Here is a 23,564-nt window from a genome sequence, read left to right on the forward strand (position 1 = left end):
GCGCTTTGAGACCTGGCGGTGATATTGCGCTATATAAAAACCCATCCATCCATCCATTCTGTGAATGGTATAAAAACGGTTCTTTACCATAGGCAACTTAACCGAGGAATAAAAAAGTCTCAGAATTGCGTGCCATAGGCCAGGTTGCTCGAGCACTGGAAGATGCCCTTCCTGCGTTTGTTGCAGGTTCCCAATGTTTTTGTCATCTGCTTTCAACAGCTCCCAATAACACAATGAGACCTCCTTTTTTTAACGGTGTTGTATCTTCTATTCTTCCTTTGAATCCCCACTCATCACATGCTGGATCTATTGTTGCATGCCACCAAGATCTGAGCTGATAGTATTCAAATCTGGAAATAGCTTCACGGGTGACATCCATAATTGTCTCCCGCTTTAGTCAATGCGAGCCATTCGTAGACTGTTCTAACAGCGGGCCCCAGCATATCAGCCCGGCCTCTCTTAGGGGAGGCTGGGTTTATCCTCTAAACAAATAGGGGTACCTGTTGAATCCCAGATCAGAGCAAACAGGACATAATAGTGAATCCCCGAAGATTTTAATCACATAACACCATAGTTCCAGTGTGGACTGAAATATGTTCAACCGCTCTTTTTTCTGGGCTCCCCAAACATATGTAGAAAACTCTCATGATCTAACGGGTGTAGTGAGGCGAGAACATCCTGCCTTCACACAAGTCATCTGGCCTAGAATGCAACATTCTGAAATTATTAAACTAGAAAGCCTGGCGGTGCACCCAAAGCTGCGGGAGACCTCAGCCTCTCGACGTCGAGCCTGACTATTTCGAAGAGTTTTCATTGATTGGAACGATCTGCAAGCGTCAGTGTTCCTCTTTGTCCTCGGGAGACAAGCACAATTTGCACACTTGTGAGTAGGTGCGAAGGTACTTAGCGTGGCACTCAGGCAGAATTTAAACGGAGTCCGATCCATCGATGGAGAGCTGACTCGTTGCGGTAGACCCAAAGGCTGTCCACGAAGCTTTCCAATCTAAGTCAATTCCATTGTCAAAACGATACATGGAGAAGTGGGAAACGCATACGAAAACAATACTCCTCGAGGACTGCGCGTCGACGGAACCCAAAGAACAGTTTCGAATGGAAGCGCAGCAACACATGTCCGAGCCCAATGGCGGAAAAAAACAATCTAACAATGGAGTCGATGACCATGCGCACTATCAACGAAAGGAGGAGTCACCTTAACGCGTGACTAGGAAAGACTTCTTCGAAAAAAAACAACTTGCAAACACCCGGACACAACTCTAGATAGCAGGAGAATGCAAAGCATGTGTATCCCTACATGCCAAGAACAGATCCTTACTGGGTAAGTAACATTATCCTTCTCTAGTTTCTTCGGAAGCTTTTTCCAACTGAGCTAAATTCACTTATTAGCACATACAAAACTGCTCAACATACCTAATCTTTTGGGAAGGATAGAGGTATGTTTAGCGTATCTTTTACTTCTTTCATCACCTTATTATGGTTAGCCATTGGCAAATCCTCCCCTTTATTTACAATTGTGATGCCAAAAACCTTAATGCAGGTTGTGATTCTTACCTGGGTACCATGCCAACTCATAACCTTAGTTTTTGATTTGTTTATCTGGGAACAAAAAAAGACACCAGACCACTCTGGTATTTTCTCAATCCTTGGTATAGTTGATAGTGGGTCACTTGTGTATAATATGATGTCATCAGCATATAATGCTATTTTATTTTTTTATAGTTTAAGGACAAAAATTAGATAATCCCAACATCCTTCCTAAAAGCCTCTTCCAGGGGCTCTACATATACACCGACAAGAACTGGGTATAGGGGCGTCCCTGACGAGTCCCTCTACTAATTCTCACGCTATCTGTTAAGGAGATAAGTTGAATCTGTTCTGATGGGGCCCTGTACAACATTTTAATACCTGTATCATGATTGAGGGAAGCCCAAATGCTTCCCTCAATCAGGATACAGGATTCCCAACATGCCTTGTCAAATGCCTTAGCGGCGTCAATTGTCACTATGGGTAATGGCCTTTTCCTAGTCACAGCCAGATCTATTTTTTGAATTAGCTGGGATCGTGCATTTGCCTTACCTGGAGAAAACACTTCTAGTTTACATGGATAACCTTCCCCATTATCTGTGCCAATCTTCTTGCTAATATCCCTGTGTAAACTTTATAGTCACTATTAAGCAATGATATAGGCCGATAGGACTTTATTCTCTTGTGAACTTTATTAGGTGTTAAAATCCGGTTTATTATAGCCTCATTCCAGTGAGGCAGTATTCTTCCTTTGATGCTAAATATCTGATTAAACATTACCTCCCACACCGGGACTATTTATTCTCTCAACAACTTACAGAACTCTGACCCTTTCCTATTTCTCGAACTGTTCAACTGCTCCAATACTTCTTCCGCTTTTATTTCTGCTATCAATATCTTCCTATCATCTGAGACATTTCCACTCTCCTCAGTCACCAATTTGCTAATCTAATTCCTTACCCTGTCTGCTCTTGCTTTCTATGTGAGCATCGGGCCACTCGTCTCTCCATATTCTCAGATAGCTAACTGAGAAGTCTGCCACCTAGCTCTTACCCGCCCCTCAATCAATTCCCTCAAGGCATTTTGTTTCTTTACCTAGTCGTTTAATAATTTGAAACTCCACAGCGGAATTTGCCTTTAACTTCACCATCTCTGCCTGCCCAATATTGTCTTCTCTTCTGTTTACTTCTCACATTGTTCTGTACTTAATCGCCTCCATCTTATGCAAAATGCCTCGCATGTATTTCTTAAAGGCATCCCACACCATAGCAGGCATGGCCGTATCCCCGTTCTCCTCAAAGAGGAGCTTAGTATACTGTTTCTGTTCTTGCACAATTCCTTGAAATGTTAACAGTGTTATGTCCACTGTCCAGATCCAATGCAACCCCTGATAGTTGCATGATTAGCAAAACAACCTAGTGGTCTGAGCAGTGCTGTAGAAGGTATAGCCTCTCTCTGCTCCGGCCTTGACACGATATGCATCAAACAAGCCTAAGTCGTGATTCAAGCCTTTTAATGTTTTAATGACCGTAACCATACAGACTTCTTTCCTGACCAATGTAGTGTCCAGCTCTCTATCCAGAAGGGCATTAAAATCACCTCCCATAATCACTGGCAGGATTCTGCAATAACCGGCCATGATTTATTAAGTACCCATGTATCATCAGGATTCGGCCAATAAAACCCCACTAAAGTAAACCGAAGTGCCCATCTCCCTAGTGTATCTCCTATATCTTTAAAGAAATACACTACTAGATTCTTCCGTACTATAAGAGGGACTCCCTTTGAATAGATTAACTGATTAGTGCATAGCATATGCTGTATCCACCTTTGCCTTCCGAACAAAATCTTGCTCTCCCTTAAGGTAAGGTGTACTGCAGTATAAAAATCTGTGCAGTGCTGTGTTGAGGGTATTGCAACATTCACCCCTGTTTCCGCTTTGTTCTCAACCCATTAACATTCCAAGTTAATATCTGAATTTGCTTCATCTTATTCGGTATACAGTCAATAAACCATTTGGTCAGAACGCCATGGGTGGGGATCTGTGACATAATCTGCAATACCAATAAATGGGCCACAAGGCTAGCCTTATTAATATTGTGATAATGAAAATATTAGTGTAATTTGAGAACCAAATTTGTTTGTCTTTTCTTGGCTTTGTGGAAGTTAAAGTTAAATAGTTTTACAAATCTAGTTGAAATTTGGCTGCCGTGTTGGTTATGAAAGTGTCCATGGTCATTAAAGGGTTGCTGTGTACCCCAACATCTCTTTTGGAAGAAGCTGTGGTCATGTTAGTGGGTTCGGGAGGGCAGCAGTGGATGGAGTGCGGGAGAGCAGCAGAGGCCAAGGTAGCCTGAAAGTAGATTGCCTCTGCCTTGAATCTATTTAATGGAAGTGAGCCCTCTGTTGTCCAGTGGCGGATGGCTGTGAGGCATTTTCAGACGTGTCTGAGTGAGAGGAGTGAAAGAGGAAAGAAACGATTTGGGTATTGTTGGCTTAGAGGGATTGATGCATGGCAATTTTTTAGCATATCTACATTTAGATAATCTGCCGTGGATCCGGCCCGCCAGGGCCCACTTTGGAGTACCCTGGCTTAGAGAATGGATCAAGCCAAAGGAACAATATTACCAGGAGGTTGGTGCAGTGCAAAGCATGAATAGGACTTGAGACCAAGTCTGGGATCCTGATTAGTAGGGTGGACCGTGAGGCGGAGAAATTGACTGAAAAAGAGCGATCAAAGACATAGGATGAGAACCAGTACAGAACACATTCTGTGGTCCAGGGGTTGGTTTAGGGTGGCTAGTGCAGAGGTAGTATCAACAATATCAAAAGCTTGCAGAGGGGTTTGAAGAGTATCAAAACAGGAGATAAGTGCTTGTGGTGGTCCGAGGTTGGACACGTGCAGGAGTGGTGCCTGTTGAGTACAAAGCACTTTCTGGCTTTGAAGGGGTCTGCCAGGCTGTGGGTGAGGATGAAAGAGGTAAAATGATTAAATACTAGCTGCTGAAGAATTTCAGAGAATGAAGGTGGAGGCATGGGATGGTATTTAGGGGGCAGAGATCTTTTTCTTAAAAGCAAGACAATTGTGGATCGCCCCTTTGAAGCAAGGAGAATCTGTGTCCACATAGAAAGGGCGATTGAAGAGAGATGTCAAGCGTGTATGTGCATGCAAGGGCAGGCTATGTGCTTGCTGATTTAGGACTTAAGAAGTCAGATGGCGCTCTTGAGGGGGTGGCTTGGAGACTGGAAATAAAATTCACTAAAATGTGTGAGTGACGGTGGGGAGTATGAGAGAGACTGTTGTAAGTGTAGGATGATAGAGTAAAGCATTAAATGAGCAGCTAGCTGGCCGTGAAAGCTATTTATAGCTTCACCAGCTTGATTATTTTAAAGGCCCATGCAGTTTTCAGAATAGATGACTGTATCTTCTCTCTTTCATATTTTTCAGTGTGCAGGGAATATGAAGGAGAATCTAGAGCTGCTGCCTCTGCGTTGTCATGTTTTAGTAGCCTATCTTAAATAAGTAAATGTGCTTTTTGCATGTAACAAGATATTCCTTCTCAGAATGATCCCTGTGGGATTATACCAGTGGGTTACCTTGTTCAGTACACCTGAATTCAGTATATATTTGCATGATTGAAAACTACACGTATGAGTAACTTCTCCTCCTTTTTGTCCTGTGACCTGGAGGATGGAGCGAGTGGTCTATGGGTTACTGAAACCGCTCCATTGTGGCATGTACCAAGTATGTAGTATTTTTAGGTTCCAGCTTCAATGATTTTATTAATAGTGTTAAAGTTTTTGCACTTATTAATTCGGGGCTTGGGTCAAGCATGTCCTTGAACGCCTCCTGAGTGGTCACAGGATTGTTCCCAGTGGAGGGTGTAGACCTACTGTGCCGGAGGATTGTCTCTGCCATTTATGAGTGATTTCAAAATCTGGAAGCTACAGAGGAACCATTATCCCCGACACCCTGACCATGTGTGGTAGTATGGGAGAAGCTGTATGTGGGGATACGGAGTATCCAGGGCAATGTTCTGACCATAAGGCCCTGGTGAACCTCCGTTCTCCTTCTAATCCCTGGGATCGAAGCCGTTTCAGTTGCATAGGGGAATGGTCGCTTATGTACTGATTTCTGATTTACTGCTTACGGACTCCTTCTGTTCTTTGCAGAATTCTCCTCCTTTTCCTCATTTGGTTCCGCTGGTAATACGGGGAATTTCAGATCCGTCTCCACGTCTACCACAGTCATAAATGGCAAACGAGTGACAACCAAGAGGTAAGTGGAAAGGAGCCTGCATGAGATAGGTGATTGAGAATGTTTTGACTTTGGACAAGTTTAACCCGTTACTTGCTGCCAACGGCCGACTTGGCCCCGCCCACCTTTCAGAACGCCCGCACTGCGCCGAAATAACGGCCGCAGTTAAGGCATTAAATACTGAGTTAGTAGGCAGAAAATAAGACTAGAGAACAAACAAGGCATTGGAAGACAATGGGTGTTGTGGAAAGGTGTAGGGATGATTGTGTGCTTATGTGAAGGTGCAGGGTGGAATGTGGGTTATTAGAAGTGGGAAATATTATTCTCCCACTGTCAATAAAGCCGCTAACACGGTCTAGGGCTAATTATTCCCATGCTCTCAACCCTTGGTAGGTTGGTTGCGAGCAAGCACGCTTAACTTCAGAGACCGGTATGTAAAGCTTTTGAAAACACCACATAATTAAGAGACAACACGCAATAAAAATCCTACAGCAATGTATAAACATAGAAATATCTTTTATCTTTAAAATGACATCAAAACGAAAAGAAATCCAATGTAGAGAACCGGAGATATTAATTTTTAAAGAATAACCAATTTCTAGCCCTTAGTCACCCTCCAAGTCGCTCCAATCTACCCCAAACTTATGCAACTTCTTCCTAAAGTTCCTCTTGAGGGTCCTAACGGTCCAAAACACAACCCAAATGTCTGGACGCTCCAAGATGGTCGCTCCCAGCAGCTCAAACAGCAATATTTCTACAAGTTCTCCATATTGCCTGTGTTTGTGATTACAGCAATTCCAGTATTAAGGTTGTTGCACCTGGAGCGCGCCTCCAGGTCCTCTGCCTTAGCCTGCAATGATGCTAGTGTTTTTCCATCTTCTTCTGGGTCTCTGCGGTGATATTCTGTGTATCTTCTGTGTCGGATACTCTGCATTCCACTGTGTCTAATCGTTCTGCGTCCTTATCCGTTCTTTCCTTTCGTCTGTCTACACAGTATGTTAGGGCATAGTTTTTCCCCCATAGATGGTTGTTAACGTAGCCTGCATCGATGTTAGGATTTGGAGCAGGTCCACTCTGATCTCAGAGTCTGGAGGTGGCCCCTCTGCTGCCGGCGCCTCCTGGTCCATATTACGCCGACCTTGTGTTCTGCGGAGGTCGAACTGTATCTTCAACTGTACTTTATCTGCTTTCCCCATTTCTGTAGTGTGTTAGTTTAGTGAGGAATAGGAGGAAGACAATGGCTTTTGCCTCTCTATTGCTTATCTTTGAGTGAAGTAGGTGATGGCGCTGCTTGTGTAGCCTGGTGGAGGTTCAGGTGGTGGGATAGTGCAAATTGAGAGTGAAATCGGCTGATTGGACAGGGCACTCTCCTCCTTCCTCCGAGGTATCATGTTGCTTACTCTTCACATCTTCAATCTGTGGGCAGTCTACTCCTTGCGGGAGTCTAATTGCTTAGTATGACCTGCAGATCTCGCACTGTGCGGGGTAGCCCAATTCCACCATGCTATACAGCCCCGCAGGTATTGAGCAATACCCCTCCACCCATCCGCCCTCCCCTTGAAACTTCCCAGCGCTCAAGGTAAAAAAGCTCTGTGCCTGCATGTGCCCTGATTATTACTTTGTGTCCTTCTAAGACTACAAACTGATTAAAAAAGAATACATTTGAGCAATTCGCTCCAATTTTGCATAGTCTTCTTAAAAGTTCAATAGTTTTATGGGATCCGTCGGAGTCGTTGCCTGAATTGAGTCGATTAACTTTGATGGGAGTTCTTGGTGTGCTCCATACTGGGCCCCACGACTACCCTTCTGCTCCGATTGTTCATGTGAGGAAGCCTCTGGATTGAGTGACATCCATCGGAGCTAGGGGGCCGGATGATTTAGTTGCTGAATACCGACCCTAGTTTCTGCTACCTGTTGCTGGATGTCGAGTGTGATTTTTATTTGATGGATACACTTGCCTGCTCTGGCAAGTAAGCTGGTAGTAGTTTCTGAAAAGCACCAATCTGAAGCGTCCCTGCAGGTTCTAAAGCCCTTGTCCCTTAGGATTCTCTATGGTAGTTGCATAACCGTCAGGAGACAGTGTTGTCTTTTCGAGCCCATGTTGTGTTGAAGTCCAGGATCTTAAAGGCAATGAGGCGTAGACACAGGATTTTCCTTCTGGCTTGGGCTTAGAGTGGGTCTCGCAGGTAAGGCTGAGCTTTCCCAGAGATGTATGAACTGTCAAGTGCCTGTTTATAGAAGTTGTACCGGAGTGAAGCGAGATCCAGTTTCAACGAAATGGACTGGGCCTGGCGCTTCACTACATTACCCCAAGTGGTGTGTGAGATTTCATGTAGGGGCGTGCTTTCTGCCTCTATTTTCAATGATCCTACAGCTTGGCCCAGCTTAAAGTGCCATGGAGATCCTGCTGCCCTGAAAATCGTTTTAGGGAAATGTTTGAGGGTGGTGTCAGGGGCTTTAAGCACTCTGATACAATAATTTATTATTTCTCCCTGTAATGCCAGATCCGGTCTGTTTAGTCCTAACTCCAGCCTTATTCTGGTTTTCCTTGCTTGTCTAGGCGCCTGCAGCACGATCTTATAGGCTTTTGTCTGGGCTGCGGTGGATTTCTCTAATGCGAATGGGAAGGCAAGGTGGCCATAATTGATTGCTGGGACTAGTTTTGCCCGGAGTACTATCAACATGGGCTGTACGGTGGACTTGCTAAGCAATCGCTTAGGAGTCTAAGAGAGAGAATTATTCTGTTGATATTCGTGATTAGCTCCTTTATATGTGTGGCTGCTGTAGCCCTCTCTGTTAGCCACACCACCAAGTAATTATAGGATGTAGCTGTCCGAATTCGGTGGTCGCCCAAAGTCCAGGACGCTTGCTTTTTGTGAGGATATTTGCCAAAGATTATCTTCGTCTTGTTCTCATTAACTTGCAGGCTGTTTTCCTTGTTCTACGCTGCTAGAGTCTTTGGAGCTCTTTGGAGCCCCACCCTGGTGTGGTCCATGACCACTGTGTCATCCACATACTGAAGGGAAGCAAGGGTCATCTTGCCCAATCTCGGAGGTATTAGGCTGGCGCCTTTCAGAGCTTGTGCCAGGTCTGCTGTATACCCGTTAAATAATAGCAGAGTCAGAACACATCCCTGCTTTAGTCCGGTGTTTGTTTCAACTCTCGAGGTTGCGCGGGTGGGGCTTAGTTTGACCCAGACTGTTGGACAGGCCACATGAAGGGCCGCTCTCCCCCGGCCCAACCAGGCCCGAACCAGCCACGCAAGTACCACACACCACCATTGCACGTCCACCGTCCCCGCAGGGACCCCTACACTCGAACCTGTTGACCGCGTAGGCCGACCCACTACCGGCCTGCGCGCCCATCCTGGGCGCCATCTTGGACACTCCACCACGAGGCCGCCTGGCCCCCGATCGACCTCAACCCTGGGCCTGGCCAGGCCTCAGACATTCCGGCACCAACATCCACCCAGGAGGTGAGCGGGCTACTTGGTCAGTCAATGGGAGCAGGAGGTGTCGATGGCTCTCCCCCGCCAAGTGCCGCTCGCCCATCGCCTCCCCGGGCGCTGGCTCCACCCCCCTGCTGGGTGTCTGAACCCCCTCATCCCGGACCTCCCGACCTCCAAGTGCGAGGGTCCGGACATCAAAGCACACCAGCCCTATAACTGGGGCAGCTCCAGAGCAGGAGGGCAGTTGTATCTTGGAGTCGAGAGACGCAAAGAAGAACTCATCCTTGACGGACTACTGGCGCTGCCGTAGCTCTGTCTTGTGCACCTTCGTCTTGCCTGCTGGCGCTGCCGCGGCTTTGGGAACCACCCTATCCTTCATCATCGTCGGGACCTGCTGGCGTGGCCGCGGACCGTTTGTAACCACCACCTTCATCGGGACCTGCTGGCTCTGCCGCGGACCGTCGTCTTCCTTCATCCATCTCGGGACCTGCTGGCTCCGCCGCGGCCCGTTCATCTACACCACCGAGCTCGAGGATTGAGAGCTATTTTCCATCTTTTTGGTAACAAGACTGTCCCGCTACCCTTTTCCCAAACAGAGACCAGAATAGAGGGGACCCCTGAGTCCAGACCTCCTTGTACCATTCTACCGTACGTGAAGAATTGTCTATAAAGTATCGTTGACCTTTATCATTGTGTGGTGTCCGTCTGTGGGGGGGAAGTTGCTTGTCTGTACGATTTACTGGAGACGGCTCTCCCCGGAGACCTCTCCCCGTATCCTCGGCCGACCCTCCCGGTCCGTCTAACATTGGTGGCCAGCGACGGGATCCGAATCACCGCATAAACCGTACAGAGAGTAGCTCACCCCACGGCGAATCACGATGTCAACTAAAGACAGCGGATCAACGGAGAAATTCCAGATGGAGAAATTGGGCGAGTACAGCCATCGTGAACTTAAACAGTTCTGTATCGAATTAGGTATCGCTACCACCGGACTAAATACCAAAGATGACTTTAAGCAGGCCCTGGAATCTTGGGCGGAAACCGGGGCTGCCGGAACCCCCGATCAAGACATCGCAGCACAAACCCCCATGGCCCCTGAAGAACGAAGAACGGGCCTCTCGCCAGACGAGATCCAGGAACGAGAAAGAACCCGACTACACGAGCTGGAAATGGCCCGGCTCAAAATGGACGTTGAACTAAAGTTGGCCGAACAGAAAATCAACTTAGAGCACCTGCGTCTCCGAGAAGAAAGAGAGGAGAAACAGAGACAAAGGGAGCTCGAGGAAAAGAAACTGGCATATGAACATGAGCGGAAATTAGCTGAAATCGACCTACGCAAACAGAATAAAGAAACAGGGGTGCCCGAGCAACCCCACACTCCAGGGGCAACAGAGAAGAAGGTACACATCCCCAAGGATGTCGTTCGAGAATACTTCCGAGAGGACGACATCCAGCAATGGTTTAAGGCCTATGAAATCGCTATGACTGCACACCGGATCGATAGAAGCGATTGGGGGGCCGGTCTGTGGGGGAGATTCCTCAATGAGGGCCGCGACGCCCTGCTGCAACTCCCGGACCAGCAGATGACCTCCTATGACCATATGAAAGCTGCACTCCTCACCCGCTATGGCCTCACACCCGAGATGTACCGTCAGAGGTTCCGAGACTGCACCCGCATCCCAGGTACAACTTGGGTGGACTATGTCAATTACTTTAGCCGAGCCTTCGAGGGCTGGATCAAAGGAAGCAAGGTCACAACCTACGAACAACTGTTCAATCTTATGGTATGGGAGCATCTGTCGAACAATTGCTTCATTGAACTTCGCCAGCACCTCCTCGACAGCAAGTTAACGGATCCCCGGCAGCTCGCAGCCGAAGCAGACCGGTGGGAGATCACCAGAGTGAGTCGAAATGGGTCCTCCGAACAGAACCGGAACAACAATGGTCAGCACCGTCCCCGAGGAGGTGGAGGCCAAGGACGCGGAAGAAGCAACGCTCCGGTCACCCCCACTACCAGCCCCACCCCCCCGGCCAACCGGGGCAGCACCCCAGCGCGACCGGGACATCGAGCCAATGTTACCTGCCATCGTTGTCAACGAGTCGGACACTATGCAAACGACCCAAACTGCCCCCAGTACCAGAGCCCAAGACCCCGCCAAGTAGCCGCTGCTGCTCTGGGGGAGGAACGGATCTCAGAGGAACAAGAAGAATATGAACAGGAACACCAAGAATGGGAGCCAGCCGCCATGGCTCTCGCCTGCCTAGGGGGGAGAGACATGGTCCCGCGGGTCCCCCTACCCGCTAATACCCAGAAGTACAGCCAATGGGTGGGCATCAATGGACGCCGGGCTGAAGCCCTTCGTGACACTGGGGCCAGTGTAACAGCCGTCCGCTGTCACCTGGTGACCCCCGAACAATACTTACCAAACATTCTCTGCCCTGTACGTTCAGCCGATAACTCAGAAAGTCTGTGTCGGATGGCCTGCGTCCCCTTCGAATGGGGAGGGGTCTCCGGCATGTTGAAGGTGACGGTCCGAGATGATGCCCCCGTAGACTGCCTCCTGGGTAATGACCTGGAAAGCTCTCCATAGGCAGCAGTCGAACGAAAAGAGCACCTGGGGATGCTGGGCGTCCCGGACTGGGCGTGCGTCACCACCCGGTCCATGACCGCCCGTGCCAACACCCGCCCAGAGGAACTCGAATGGCCGGCGCCACCGCCTCCGGTCGCCCCCGCCGAAACCACCGACCGTGACGTCCCCCCCGAACCAGCTCAACCTCCAGACCTCGCTAACCTCGACCAGTGGCCTCAAGAGGGGGGGCCCACGCAAGAGCAATTTCGCCAAGAACAAAAGACCTGTCCCTCCCTCGAGGGACTCCGCCAGCAAGCGCTAGCCCAAAGCGCAGGGGATACCTCCGGAACTCACTGGGTCTACTGGGACAATGATCTGCTGTACAGTGAGCAAAGAATCGCGGAGCTGGGAGCCAGCCGAGTCCTAGTGGTACCCCTCCGTTTTAGAGACTTTCTGCTAAACCTGGCCCACGATGTCCCCCTGGCAGGACACTTGGGTCAAGACAAAACGTATAGCCGCCTGGTGACCCACTTCTTCTGGCCCAAAATGAGGGACAATGTACACCAGCATTGCCGATCTTGCCCCACGTGCCAAGCCAGTGGGAAGAGCGGCCGCAAACTGAAAGCCCCCCTGCAACCTTTTCCCGTGGTCACCACCCCGTTCGAGAGGGTCGGAATCGATATCGTGGGGCCCCTGGACCCGCGCACAAAACAAGGCCATCGATTCATCCTGGTGCTAGTGGACCACGCCACCCGCTACCCGGAGGCTGTTCCCCTGCGGACTGTGACAGCCCCGGTAGTCGGCCGGGCTCTGATGGGGATCTTCTCCCGGGTGGGCTTCCCCCGGGAGGTCGTCAGTGACAGAGGCACGAACTTTATTTCGAAATATATGAAATCTCTCTGGCAACAGTGCGGGGTTACCTACCGGTTCACGACCCCCTATCACCCTCAAGGAAACGGACTCGTTGAGCGGTTCAACCGCACGCTCAAAGGGATGATCGGGGGGTTGGAAGAGCCCCTCCGTCGCCAGTGGGATGTACTGTTGCCGTGCCTTCTCTTCGCATATCGAGAGGTTCCCCAGAAGTCCCTGGGCTTCAGCCCATTTGAACTGCTATATGGACACCCCGTGCGCGGGCCGCTCAGCCTAGTTAAGGAAGGCTGGGAGATGCCCCCTCTAAAGAACCCACCAGATGTTTTCCGCTACCTCCTAACACTCCGCAACCAGACCCGGCGATTCCGAGAACTAGCAAAAGCCAACCTAGAGGCCAGTCAGGAGGACATGAAAAGGTGGTATGACCGGAATGCCTCCTCCATCGAATTTGAACCTGGGCAACAGGTATGGGTGATGTCCCCCACTGAACCCTGCGCCCTACAAGACAAGTGGACAGGGCCCTTCAAAGTGGTCGAGCGCAAGGGTCCGGCTACCTATCTCATCGACTTGGAATCTTCCCGGAACCCCCTCCGGGTCCTCCACGCTAACAGACTGAAACCGCACTTTGTACGGACAGAACTCAGCCTCCTGATGGCCACAGACAATGGGGCTGAAGAGGACTCCGAGCCCCTCCCGGACCTCCTACGAACGCGGGAGAAAGACGGTTCCGTAGATGGGGTCCGACTCTCAGAGGCCCTCACCCGAGAGCAACACCAGGAGTGCCAAGTTCTCCTGTCACAATTCGCCAGCCTGTTCTCCCTCACCCCAGGTGTCACTTCCTGGTGTACGCACGATGTGGACACGGGGGACAGCCCCCCTATCCGCCACCGGGCCTACCGCGTGCCAGATCGGGTACGGGCCTGCATCCAGGAGGAAGTAGCCAAAATGCTCACGCTCGGGGTCATCGAGCCCTCAGACAGCCCCTGGGCCAGCCCTGTAGTACTGGTCCCCAAAGCAGCTGCCCCCGGCACCACACCAGAACTCCGGTTCTGCGTCGACTACCGGGGCTTGAATGCGGTCACCAGGACAGACGCACATCCCATCCCCCGGGCAGATGAACTAATCGACCGCATGGGAGCTGCCCGCTACCTCAGTATCTTCGACCTGACGGCGGGCTACTGGCAAATCGGCCTCACACCCCGGGCACAAGAACGTTCTGCCTTTTCCACGCCCGATGGCCATTACCATTTCACAGTCATGCCCTTCGGCATGAAGAATGCCCCAGCAACGTTCCAACGGCTCGTCAATCAGGTCCTGGCGGGGCTCGAAGGATTCAGCGCCGCCTACTTAGACGACATCGCTGTATACAGCAACCAGTGGTCCGAGCACCTCCACCACCTCCGAGCAGTGAAGTAGTGTGGCTCACTGGTTAGAGGCGGCAGACCCGAGAGCAGAGGACGGCCCGGGACCAGGGTTCGATTCCCGGCGCGGCAGGTTTCTGGACCAGGGTCAGCGGACTCGATAATTCTCTCGCCTCGGTGCCCACTCTGATCAGCGTTCACACTCGGCAACTCTGGGCATTAGCTTGCCTCATCTTCACTAACGGCCCCACCAGACCGCCGGGGATGCCTGGTCTCACCCTGGAGATACCCATTAAGGGACCATCTCTCAGGGAAGCCAGGAAGGGTTTCGCAGCGGTCGAAGCGCCTTGGGACCCTACGGGTAAGTAGTGCGCTATATAAATGCCTATACATACTGCACGCCCTTCAGCAAGCTGGCCTCACGATCAAGGCCAGCAAATGTCAAATTGGGCAAGGGTCTGTAACCTACCTCGGGCACCAGGTGGGAAGCGGCCTGGTGGCCCCTCTGCAGCTAAAAATTGCCGCCATCCAGTCCTGGCAGCCCCCCACTACCCAGACCGAGGTACGAGCCTTCCTGGGCCTCACGGGCTATTACCGAAGGTTCGTGAAAGACTATGGTACTATCGTGAGGCCCCTCACAGAGCTCACGTCAAAAAATCAGCCCCAGAAAGTCAACTGGACCCCAGAGTGTCAAGCTGCATTTGAACAATTGAAAGCCGCCATGTGCTCCGCCCCTGTGCTCCAGGCCCCCGACTACAGCCGGGAGTTCATCGTCCAGACGGATGCCTCCGACCATGGCATTGGGGCAGTCCTGTCCCAAGTGAACACCGAAGGCCATGACCAGCCGGTGGCCTTCATCAGCCGGCGACTCCTACCACGGGAACAACGCTGGAGCACCATAGAGAGGGAGGCCTTCGCGGTGGTATGGGCCCTCAAGAAGCTCCGGCCCTACCTTTTTGGCACACCCTTTCGGGTACAGACCGACCACCGACCCCTGCAGTGGCTGATGCAGATGCGGGGGGAAAACCCGAAGTTGCTACGCTGGTCCATCTCCCTACAAGGGATGGACTTCACAGTTGAACATCGGCCTGGGCCCGATCACGCCAACGCAGATGGCCTGTCCCGGTTCTTCCGCCTCGACGAGAAGAGTCCCCAAGAGAATGGGTAACTCTCCCCGCCTTCAGCTGGGGGGGACGCATGTTGGACAGGCCACATGAAGGGCCGCTCTCCCCCGGCCCAACCAGGCCCGAACCAGCCACGCAAGTACCACACACCACCATTGCACGTCCACCGTCCCCGCAGGGACCCCTACACTCGAACCTGTTGACCGCGTAGGCCGACCCACTACCGGCCTGCGCGCCCATCCTGGGCGCCATCTTGGACACTCCACCACGAGGCCGCCTGGCCCCCGATCGACCTCAACCCTGGGCCTGGCCAGGCCTCAGACATTCCGGCACCAACATCCACCCAGGAGGTGAGCGGGCTACTTGGTCAGTCAATGGGAGCAGGAGGTGTCGATGGCTCTCCCCCGCCAAGTGCCGCTCGCCCATCGCCTCCCCGGGCGCTGGCTCCACCCCCCTGCTGGGTGTCTGAACCCCCTCATCCCGGACCTCCCGACCTCCAAGTGCGAGGGTCCGGACATCAAAGCACACCAGCCCTATAACTGGGGCAGCTCCAGAGCAGGAGGGCAGTTGTATCTTGGAGTCGAGAGACGCAAAGAAGAACTCATCCTTGACGGACTACTGGCGCTGCCGTAGCTCTGTCTTGTGCACCTTCGTCTTGCCTGCTGGCGCTGCCGCGGCTTTGGGAACCACCCTATCCTTCATCATCGTCGGGACCTGCTGGCGTGGCCGCGGACCGTTTGTAACCACCACCTTCATCGGGACCTGCTGGCTCTGCCGCGGACCGTCGTCTTCCTTCATCCATCTCGGGACCTGCTGGCTCCGCCGCGGCCCGTTCATCTACACCACCGAGCTCGAGGATTGAGAGCTATTTTCCATCTTTTTGGTAACAAGACTGTCCCGCTACCCTTTTCCCAAACAGAGACCAGAATAGAGGGGACCCCTGAGTCCAGACCTCCTTGTACCATTCTACCGTACGTGAAGAATTGTCTATAAAGTATCGTTGACCTTTATCATTGTGTGGTGTCCGTCTGTGGGGGGGAAGTTGCTTGTCTGTACGATTTACTGGAGACGGCTCTCCCCGGAGACCTCTCCCCGTATCCTCGGCCGACCCTCCCGGTCCGTCTAACACAGACCCATGTCCCTTCATAGAGGGCGCTTATCGCTTTTAAAAGGGTCGCTGGATTCGAGTTTTACCCTTAGTCTTCCTCGATTGACTTTATCGAAGGCTATGGTGTAGTCTATGAAACAGCAAAACTGGGGCAGCTTGTTTCTCTTTACCACTTTCTTAGAGAGGTAGGACAATGCCAGGAGGCGGGAGAATATCATTATTGTCCACCCAGTCCTCTAGGTCCCTTCGTAATAGACAGGCATAGACCTTTGCTTCGATGTCGAGCAGGCTTATTAGCCTATAGTTGGCAGGAGTGGTCTCCTTTCTTGTTTATTGGGAACAAGGTTGAACCTTTCCATGATTGCGGTAGTGTTGCTGCAGCGTATGAGTGATTGGAGTGAAAATAGGTACGAAAAATGCTAGGGGAGACTTAAATCCTTGGACAGGAATGCCGTTTCACCCTGGGGCCCTATCGGTTCTTATTGCCTTGATGTACCTGGCGATCTCCTCCTCTGTGTAGCGATCAGATTGACCGGACACTGTGGCTTCTTCCTGGAAGCTCTTGAGTTGAGGTTTGGTGACTTCGGCTGCAGCCCGAGACTACTCTGATGGAATGGCCACCTTGTGTGATTCGCTCGTGTACAGGCCCTTCACGTACTGTTCCCACACGTTGCCAGCGACGCTGTTCTCTTGAGGGGGGCTTCGGGAGCTCAGGCTATTAATATATCTCCATAACTTGGAGTTGTTATTTTCTTTAATTAAGGAGAACACCATAAGCCAGTTCTTTTCCGTGCACTGTCTTTTCAACACCCATACTTTCTTCATGTATAAGTTTTGCATGGCCGAGGTGGATGTCACCTGTGATGGGTGAGCTCCTTTCTTTTTTGCCTTAATTTCCTTCTTGAAAGCACGTTCACATTGTTTCAGGCTCTTCGATGCTCTTGGCTCCTGAGAAGGTTGTTTTACATTTGGGCTCCTTCTTGTTTGGCCGGCATTTCCCAGGTTCCTCTGTAAGTCCACTATCAGCGTTTCCCAATGGCTTGTGATGTTCATTGTCAGCTGTGTCTGAGGTGCCGCTCCGTTGCAGCTAAATACTCCAGTAGTCAGTTACTAAGGTTTGTATTATTCATCTCCAGAGGTTGCGCCAATTGTTTCCTGGGATTTCACTAGTTCCAGGGCCAGATTAAAGGTGGCACAGAGTGGCCTAGGATCGCTTTCCTCTCTGCCATCCACTGCATAATCACTCCGCTAATGTGCCTGCACTTCATTGATTAAAATGTAGTCTATGGTGGATATGTTCCTAAAGGTCAGCTTGGGAGTCCATGAGCGGCAGCTGTTTTTTTTTTTATTCCTTGGGAGGATAGTAACTTACATTTTTTAAGATGGGCGATACGCGGCCCAACTGTTTCCCGGTACTGGGAGCAGCTGGGACAATGTCCAGACCTCTCGTGTTGAAGTCTCCTGCAATAATCACATTATGGTGTTCAGATTTAATGAGAACATCTTCCAGAATACTGATAAAGGTTTCCATAACGAGTAGCGTTTGACACTTTGCTGCACTGAAATAACCGTTTATTAGCAGCAAACAATGGGGCTGTTGCCCAGCCCCTCAATTGCTATGACTGGAGGTCAGGAGTTTCCACTTTTAGGACCGTGGTTTTAAGTTTACAGGCGTGGCTTAGGAAAATGGATAAACCTCATGACTGGCGTCCAAAGATGATCTTTTTCGTCGCGGGTATGTGATGTTCATAAAAGCCGCCAATTGGGGTTGTTGACTTGGTCCAGGTCTCCTGAAAACACAATATATATATCCCCCTTTGCGAGGTAGTCTTGCGTGATCTTGTCCCTTAAGATGTAGCGTAACCCTGGGATGTTCTATGAAATGAGGGTTAATTTGCGTTGTTGAACACAAATTGAAGTTAAGCTTCCTCTGCTGTCGTTGCTATATTTGTGGATAGGGACGCTGTTGCCATAGATCCTTCATAAGCACACCTGCGCTTGCTGGTGTGTCTGCACTCTGTGCGGAGTGTCACTGTATGAGTTGCTGATTTTTATTGGAGTTCTTGGTCGTTCTGATTTACCTCTCCCTTCTGAGCTTTTGTTCATTGTGCCTTTAAGAATTGATGTAGGATCCCGCCTATCTTTTTAGGAATAAGAATGTGTGGGTATTTCAGCAAGCTGAGTGGGGTGACTTCTATGCCCCAGTTTGCGAGATGTGGTGCTTCGCCTAGGATCGCCTGTTGCACATGCAAGTAAGGAGGAGTCACCGTGGGTGTCACTGTCTAGCCTTCTGAACTTTACCCACTCGATGTTTTCAGAGGTTATCTGTGCCAAGCTATCGATATGTCCGAATCGACATAAGATGTTAGACCTATTCAGAATATCGTAGGAGCCTTTGGCCGAGTACCGGAGGGTGAGCAACACCTCATGGATTTCTGGGTGATTTTATGCTTCACCGTAAGCAGTCTAGATCTATCCTCTCCTAGGGAGAGCCTCTGGGAGTTCTGATTTAGTTGGTTATTGGAAGCAGCTCTTACCTGCTGTCTGCTTGTTACCCCGTTTGGCAGTCCAGCCCTTCTTTCATCTTCATGCCATCATGCCACTCGCCCTGGTTGAATTTAATGTGCTTCACCACACTGTGTGAGAGCTCTGAACCCAGGGAGGCGGCAGCCCTGACTTATGTGCTGGTGGCCTACTGTAATGTGGGTTGCCCGACTGCCTCTGCCTATCAGTTGTTTGCCTTGCTCTTTGTGGAGCCTCCCAATGTGTGATCCGTCGGCTTCGATCCTCTTTTACCTCTGCATTTTCTTCCCTTGCTACCTTGGCCTTATTTAGCTGTTTGAAGTTGAAAATGGGGAAGAGTGGTTTTTGATTGTTTATATTTGCTGTGCTGCCGGGGTTCAACATTGCTGGTAGTACTAATCTTTTAATTTTTGATTTCTTCAGTTCAGTTCAGTTCATAAACTTTTATTCGATTATAAAATTGCATAATCATAAAAAGTACAGTTATAAAAATTCAAGAGTTAATACATTGAGACACATATAATAGTTAAGAACCGATTTCATGACGAGTTTTTGTTACTAGTTTTAAAAAGATCACTATCATTTTTGCTTCATGCGGATTTTTCGGTGACTGGAGATAAGCGAGAGCTGGGTATGTACATCTGAGTCCACTTAGACGGAGAAGGGGAAGGATCCATTTTTTCCTAACTGCTCTGTAGTACTTGCAGAACAAAATAACGTGGACCGTTGATTGGTTGGAAACCCCGTCACAAGGACAACATGACAGGCTCCTGGACCAGTTGTTCGGTTCTGGGAATGAGACCATTCGGAAGAAAAGGTCGAACCGTAGTCTTGTCAGTAGGAACTTTTCGTAGTTCGAGAGAAAAAATGACAGGTAGGGCTGCGGTAACTTCTCTGACTGTAAGGAGCAGATTTTTTCGTTTTGTATTTTAACAATCTCCGCCTGGTGGCGAAGTTCTCTTAAGTGGCCCATACATAGTTCTTTCAGTTGTTTCTTTGAAATGTCCTCTATTGATGGTGGTTCGAGAAAGTATTGCTCCCGATCAAGGTCTTGAAAGAATTTGTGGATGTAATTGAGCCAGGGTATTTTCCTCCAGTGGGCTAGACCAAGGCATTCGGTGATGATGGAACGCGTTATGTGGCTTTCAGGATTACACCATATGCGGTGCCAGAGTATAAGAGGCTGGCATCGTATGGTGTCTGTCACATATTCCATCCCTAGCTCCCGATGCGATGCAAAGGTTGGGGAGCTTTGGGGGAGGGCTAGAACGTATTTAATAAAAGCGTTCTCCGTTACCTGGAGTTGATCGATGTTTCCGTAGCCCCAGATGCCTGCTCCGTAAGTGGCCACGCTATGGCATTTTGCGTAGAATATTGTTAGCAATTCCGATGGAGCTGGTTTGCCAAGTTTTCTGGAGAAGGCACTTAGTGCTGATACTGCTCGGCGGAAATTGAGATTTCTAGTTTCGATTGCCTTGCGCCAGGTCATTGTGTCATCCACCAGTATACCCAAATAAGGGTATACCGATGTTTTTTCCAGTCGATTTTTATTGATATACATGGATTTTGAGACTCCGTGTTTTGGTCCGATGGTCATTGTGAATGTTTTTTTAATATTGACTTTCAGACCCAGTGAATCCATGAATGCCACATATTTGTTCAGCTGCCGCTGAAGTTGATTAGCTGTCCGGGCCAGGATGACCGAGTCGTCGGCGTACAGGAGGATGGGTATTGGGCGGCGTGCTATCTGTGGAAGGTCCTGGCTCCCTTCCAGCAATGCTTGTTCGATCCCGTTAGTGTATAGGTTGAACAGGAAGGGAGCCAGTACGCACCCTTGCCTTACTCCTCGTGTTATTTTAAAGGGGCGTGATAGTTCTCCTGCGATGCCATAACGAACTCGGCCTTCCGCGTTGGTGTAGAGTTCCCTGAGGAAGGCTAGTATGGATGGATCCACTCCGAGGTTTATCATGATCTCCCACAGCTTGGCATGCTGAACGCAGTCGAAGGCCGTGCTCAGGTCTACGTAGACCAGATAGATTTTGCCTCCTTTCGCGCTGGTATATTTTCCGGCCAGGAGGGTCAGGTTTAGTGCCTGTTCCACCGTCCCGAGCCCCTTCTGGAAGCCATATTGCAGGTCTGTGATGATACTGTTCTCCTGGGCCCAAGATTGTAATCGGTCCAGGAGTAGTCGACCTGCAATCTTGCCTGTAGAATCCAGAAGGGAGATCGGCCGGTAGCACGCGGGATCGTTACGATCCCCTTTCTTGAATATTGGCAGGAGGGTGGAAGTAGACCATGATGGAGGAAGTCCAGTCTCGGTGACTGCTGTCATTACCCGGGTAATTATTAATGACCAGTAGTCGCTATTGTATAAGAACAAGTCCATAGGTACCCCGTCTGGGCCGGGAGCCTTGCCCGTTTTTGACGCAGTAATGGCCTTTCTAACCTCATTAACAGTGAAGCGTAGATTAATAGGATGGAAATTATTCTCTACTTGTGGTTGATCTTCTGTTTGAGAGAGGTCGGTTTGCGAGCCAAAATTTTTTATAAAATGATGGACCCAGTCATTCTCAGTTATTGCCACATCTAAATGATGTGGGTCTGTGGTATTATCTAGAAAGGGTGATCTGATGGTCTGCCAGAATGTGGTGCTGTCTTTTTTTAGTGCACTCTCGTGAAGTTGACACCATAGGTCTTGCTTTATCTGGCGCTTTCGAGTTTTCCGGGCAGTGTTATACTTTTTCCTCAGGAGTGGAATTTTTTGGGCGTCTCTGGGTTTCTGTTGGAGAGCTTCTTTGAGGGACGTGAGGGCCTTTCTGCAGTCAGAGTCAAACCATCTCTTTGTTGGAGGTTTTGCTTTGTTTGCAGTGTGTTTAAATAGCTCGTCCCTTATTGCTCCTTGGATATTGTGAAAGGAGTTGACAATTAGTTCTGGAGAGGCCTCTGCAGACAGACAGTCCCTTACCCATGGTTGCGTTTTTGCAAGTATCCTTTGTGAAGTAACTTCAGGGTCTATTTTTGACCATTTAATGGCATACCCATTCTTCTTCTTTAATACTAGTGACTGCTGATCGAGAGGGCTGACTTTTGTTGTGGAGGGACCCGTTTTTTCCATAAGGAGATCCACGCTCAGGGGGTAGTGGTCGCTAATCGGGCTGGACCCTACTTTATAATTTTTTAGTAATCCTTTACAGGTATTCGAGGCTAGGATAAAGTCAATAGTTGACATACAGCCGCGCCCATGAAAAGTAGGTAGAAATTTCTGGACCGGGTCAACTAGTTCGTTGGCAAAGTCTAGGTCCAAGGTGAAGAGAATTTCGTTGAACTTGTTTCCACTCGGAGTGTGTGCAAAGTGTGGGATGGGATCTCCGAGTTCGGTCAGTAGACCGCAGATTCCACTTTCATGATTTGGACATGTTGTTTGATTGAAATCGCCTCCCCAAATATAGTTTATTGTCGTATTTAAGTTCACGTTTTGTAATGAAGATATGTGTGCTACCATTTCATCTAGGTAAGTGCAACATTCCAGGGAGCCTGTGTTATTGTAATAATTTATGATTATGAGTAAATTTCTTGACGCTGCCGTCTGATGAGTGAGTTGGATGATTTGATAAGTGGGTGTTTCCTTTGTTAGTTTTGCTGTTAGTGGTAAGGTGTTGGAGAGATAGATCAGGAGCCCGCCTTTTGGTCTTCCCATTGTACTTGGCGTTGCTTTTGTAAAAAATGTCTTATAGCCCGGTAGATGGAGGGGGGATGTACGCCAGGTCTCTTGTAGGCACAAGATTTGGTGGCTCCTTGCTATGCTCAGCCATAGGGGGCATGATATTTTTTCCGTTAGTCCTGCAACATTCCAGTAGGCTATGCCTATGCTCATGACCTCTTTATTTTCCGTGATAGCAGATACTGTCATCGCGTTGGTGTGGGTTCCAATAGTTGTGTCGGACTCGATGTTTGATCTTTGGCTGGTATATGCTTCTACTGGGTGGGAACGGATCGGGAGATTGTTTAAATGAGTCAATGATGACTTTGGCGTGTAGGGCGGCTCTGGTGATGGTGTAGGATACTTGTCGGAAACAGAATGGTGTACGGAATCTGCATTGTGGTGGTTAGGTTTGTCCATGAATGGTCAATCGACCATTTCAAGGCACTCAAATCGGTTTTGGGTCGGAAAGCCCTGCCATCCTTCATATGCTTGGTAGGGTCTGTCCTGCCAATAAGGTGTTTGGCGTTCAACATATCTACCTCTTGGTCCCCCCCTGTCTGAGTAGTCGCGTGGGTACTCCCTCTGATACCATGGTGCTTGACACCAAGGGTCCTGATTTCGTAGATCTTTAAAATGATCTTTAGGATAGTGGTGCCATTCCCATGGTGGAAAGTTGTGATGTTGTTTTACTGGGGGGTAAAAGAAGGAGAGGTGGCGGGCGTCTATTCCCCCTTTTTTATCGAGTTGGGGCCATGCACAAATATGGTCTACAGTGGCGGGATCTCTACATGTTACGATGATACAATCACCGCGTATTGTTTTCTTTGTTTTGCCTATCCAGGCTACCCTACGGGCTGTAGTGATCCCTCCCGAGAAATGGGATTCAAGGGGTCTGTTTATGCTAAGCCACTGCATGGCCTTGTTTTTAAGTGACCATGCAGTTTCTGAGATGTCATCTGTTAACTCGGGTACTCCTGTTAAAACTATTGTAAAGGGAGTAGCTTCCGGGGGCAAGTGAGCGGGGCGTCTGGCTGTCGGATGTTTTTTCGGCGTGGTT

The 23,564-nt window shown here is 49.6% G+C and overlaps 1 protein-coding gene across 5 annotated transcripts in view; it reads left to right on the forward strand.

Moving 5' to 3' along the window:
- Positions 1–23,564, forward strand: part of DNAJB2 (DnaJ heat shock protein family (Hsp40) member B2) — a 188,946-nt gene that overhangs the window by 130,764 nt on the left and 34,618 nt on the right. For all 5 annotated transcript variants that reach the window (XM_078679166.1, XM_078679168.1, XM_078679169.1 and 2 more), the window contains exon 7: positions 5,716–5,821. In XM_078679166.1, coding sequence (XP_078535292.1) covers positions 5,716–5,821 — 106 coding nt within the window. The remainder of the gene's footprint in view (positions 1–5,715; positions 5,822–23,564) is intronic.

The sequence above is a fragment of the Lissotriton helveticus genome, chromosome 3_1, assembly GCF_964261635.1.
Source record: "Lissotriton helveticus chromosome 3_1, aLisHel1.1, whole genome shotgun sequence".
In the NCBI taxonomy this organism is placed as follows: Eukaryota; Metazoa; Chordata; class Amphibia; order Caudata; family Salamandridae; genus Lissotriton; species Lissotriton helveticus.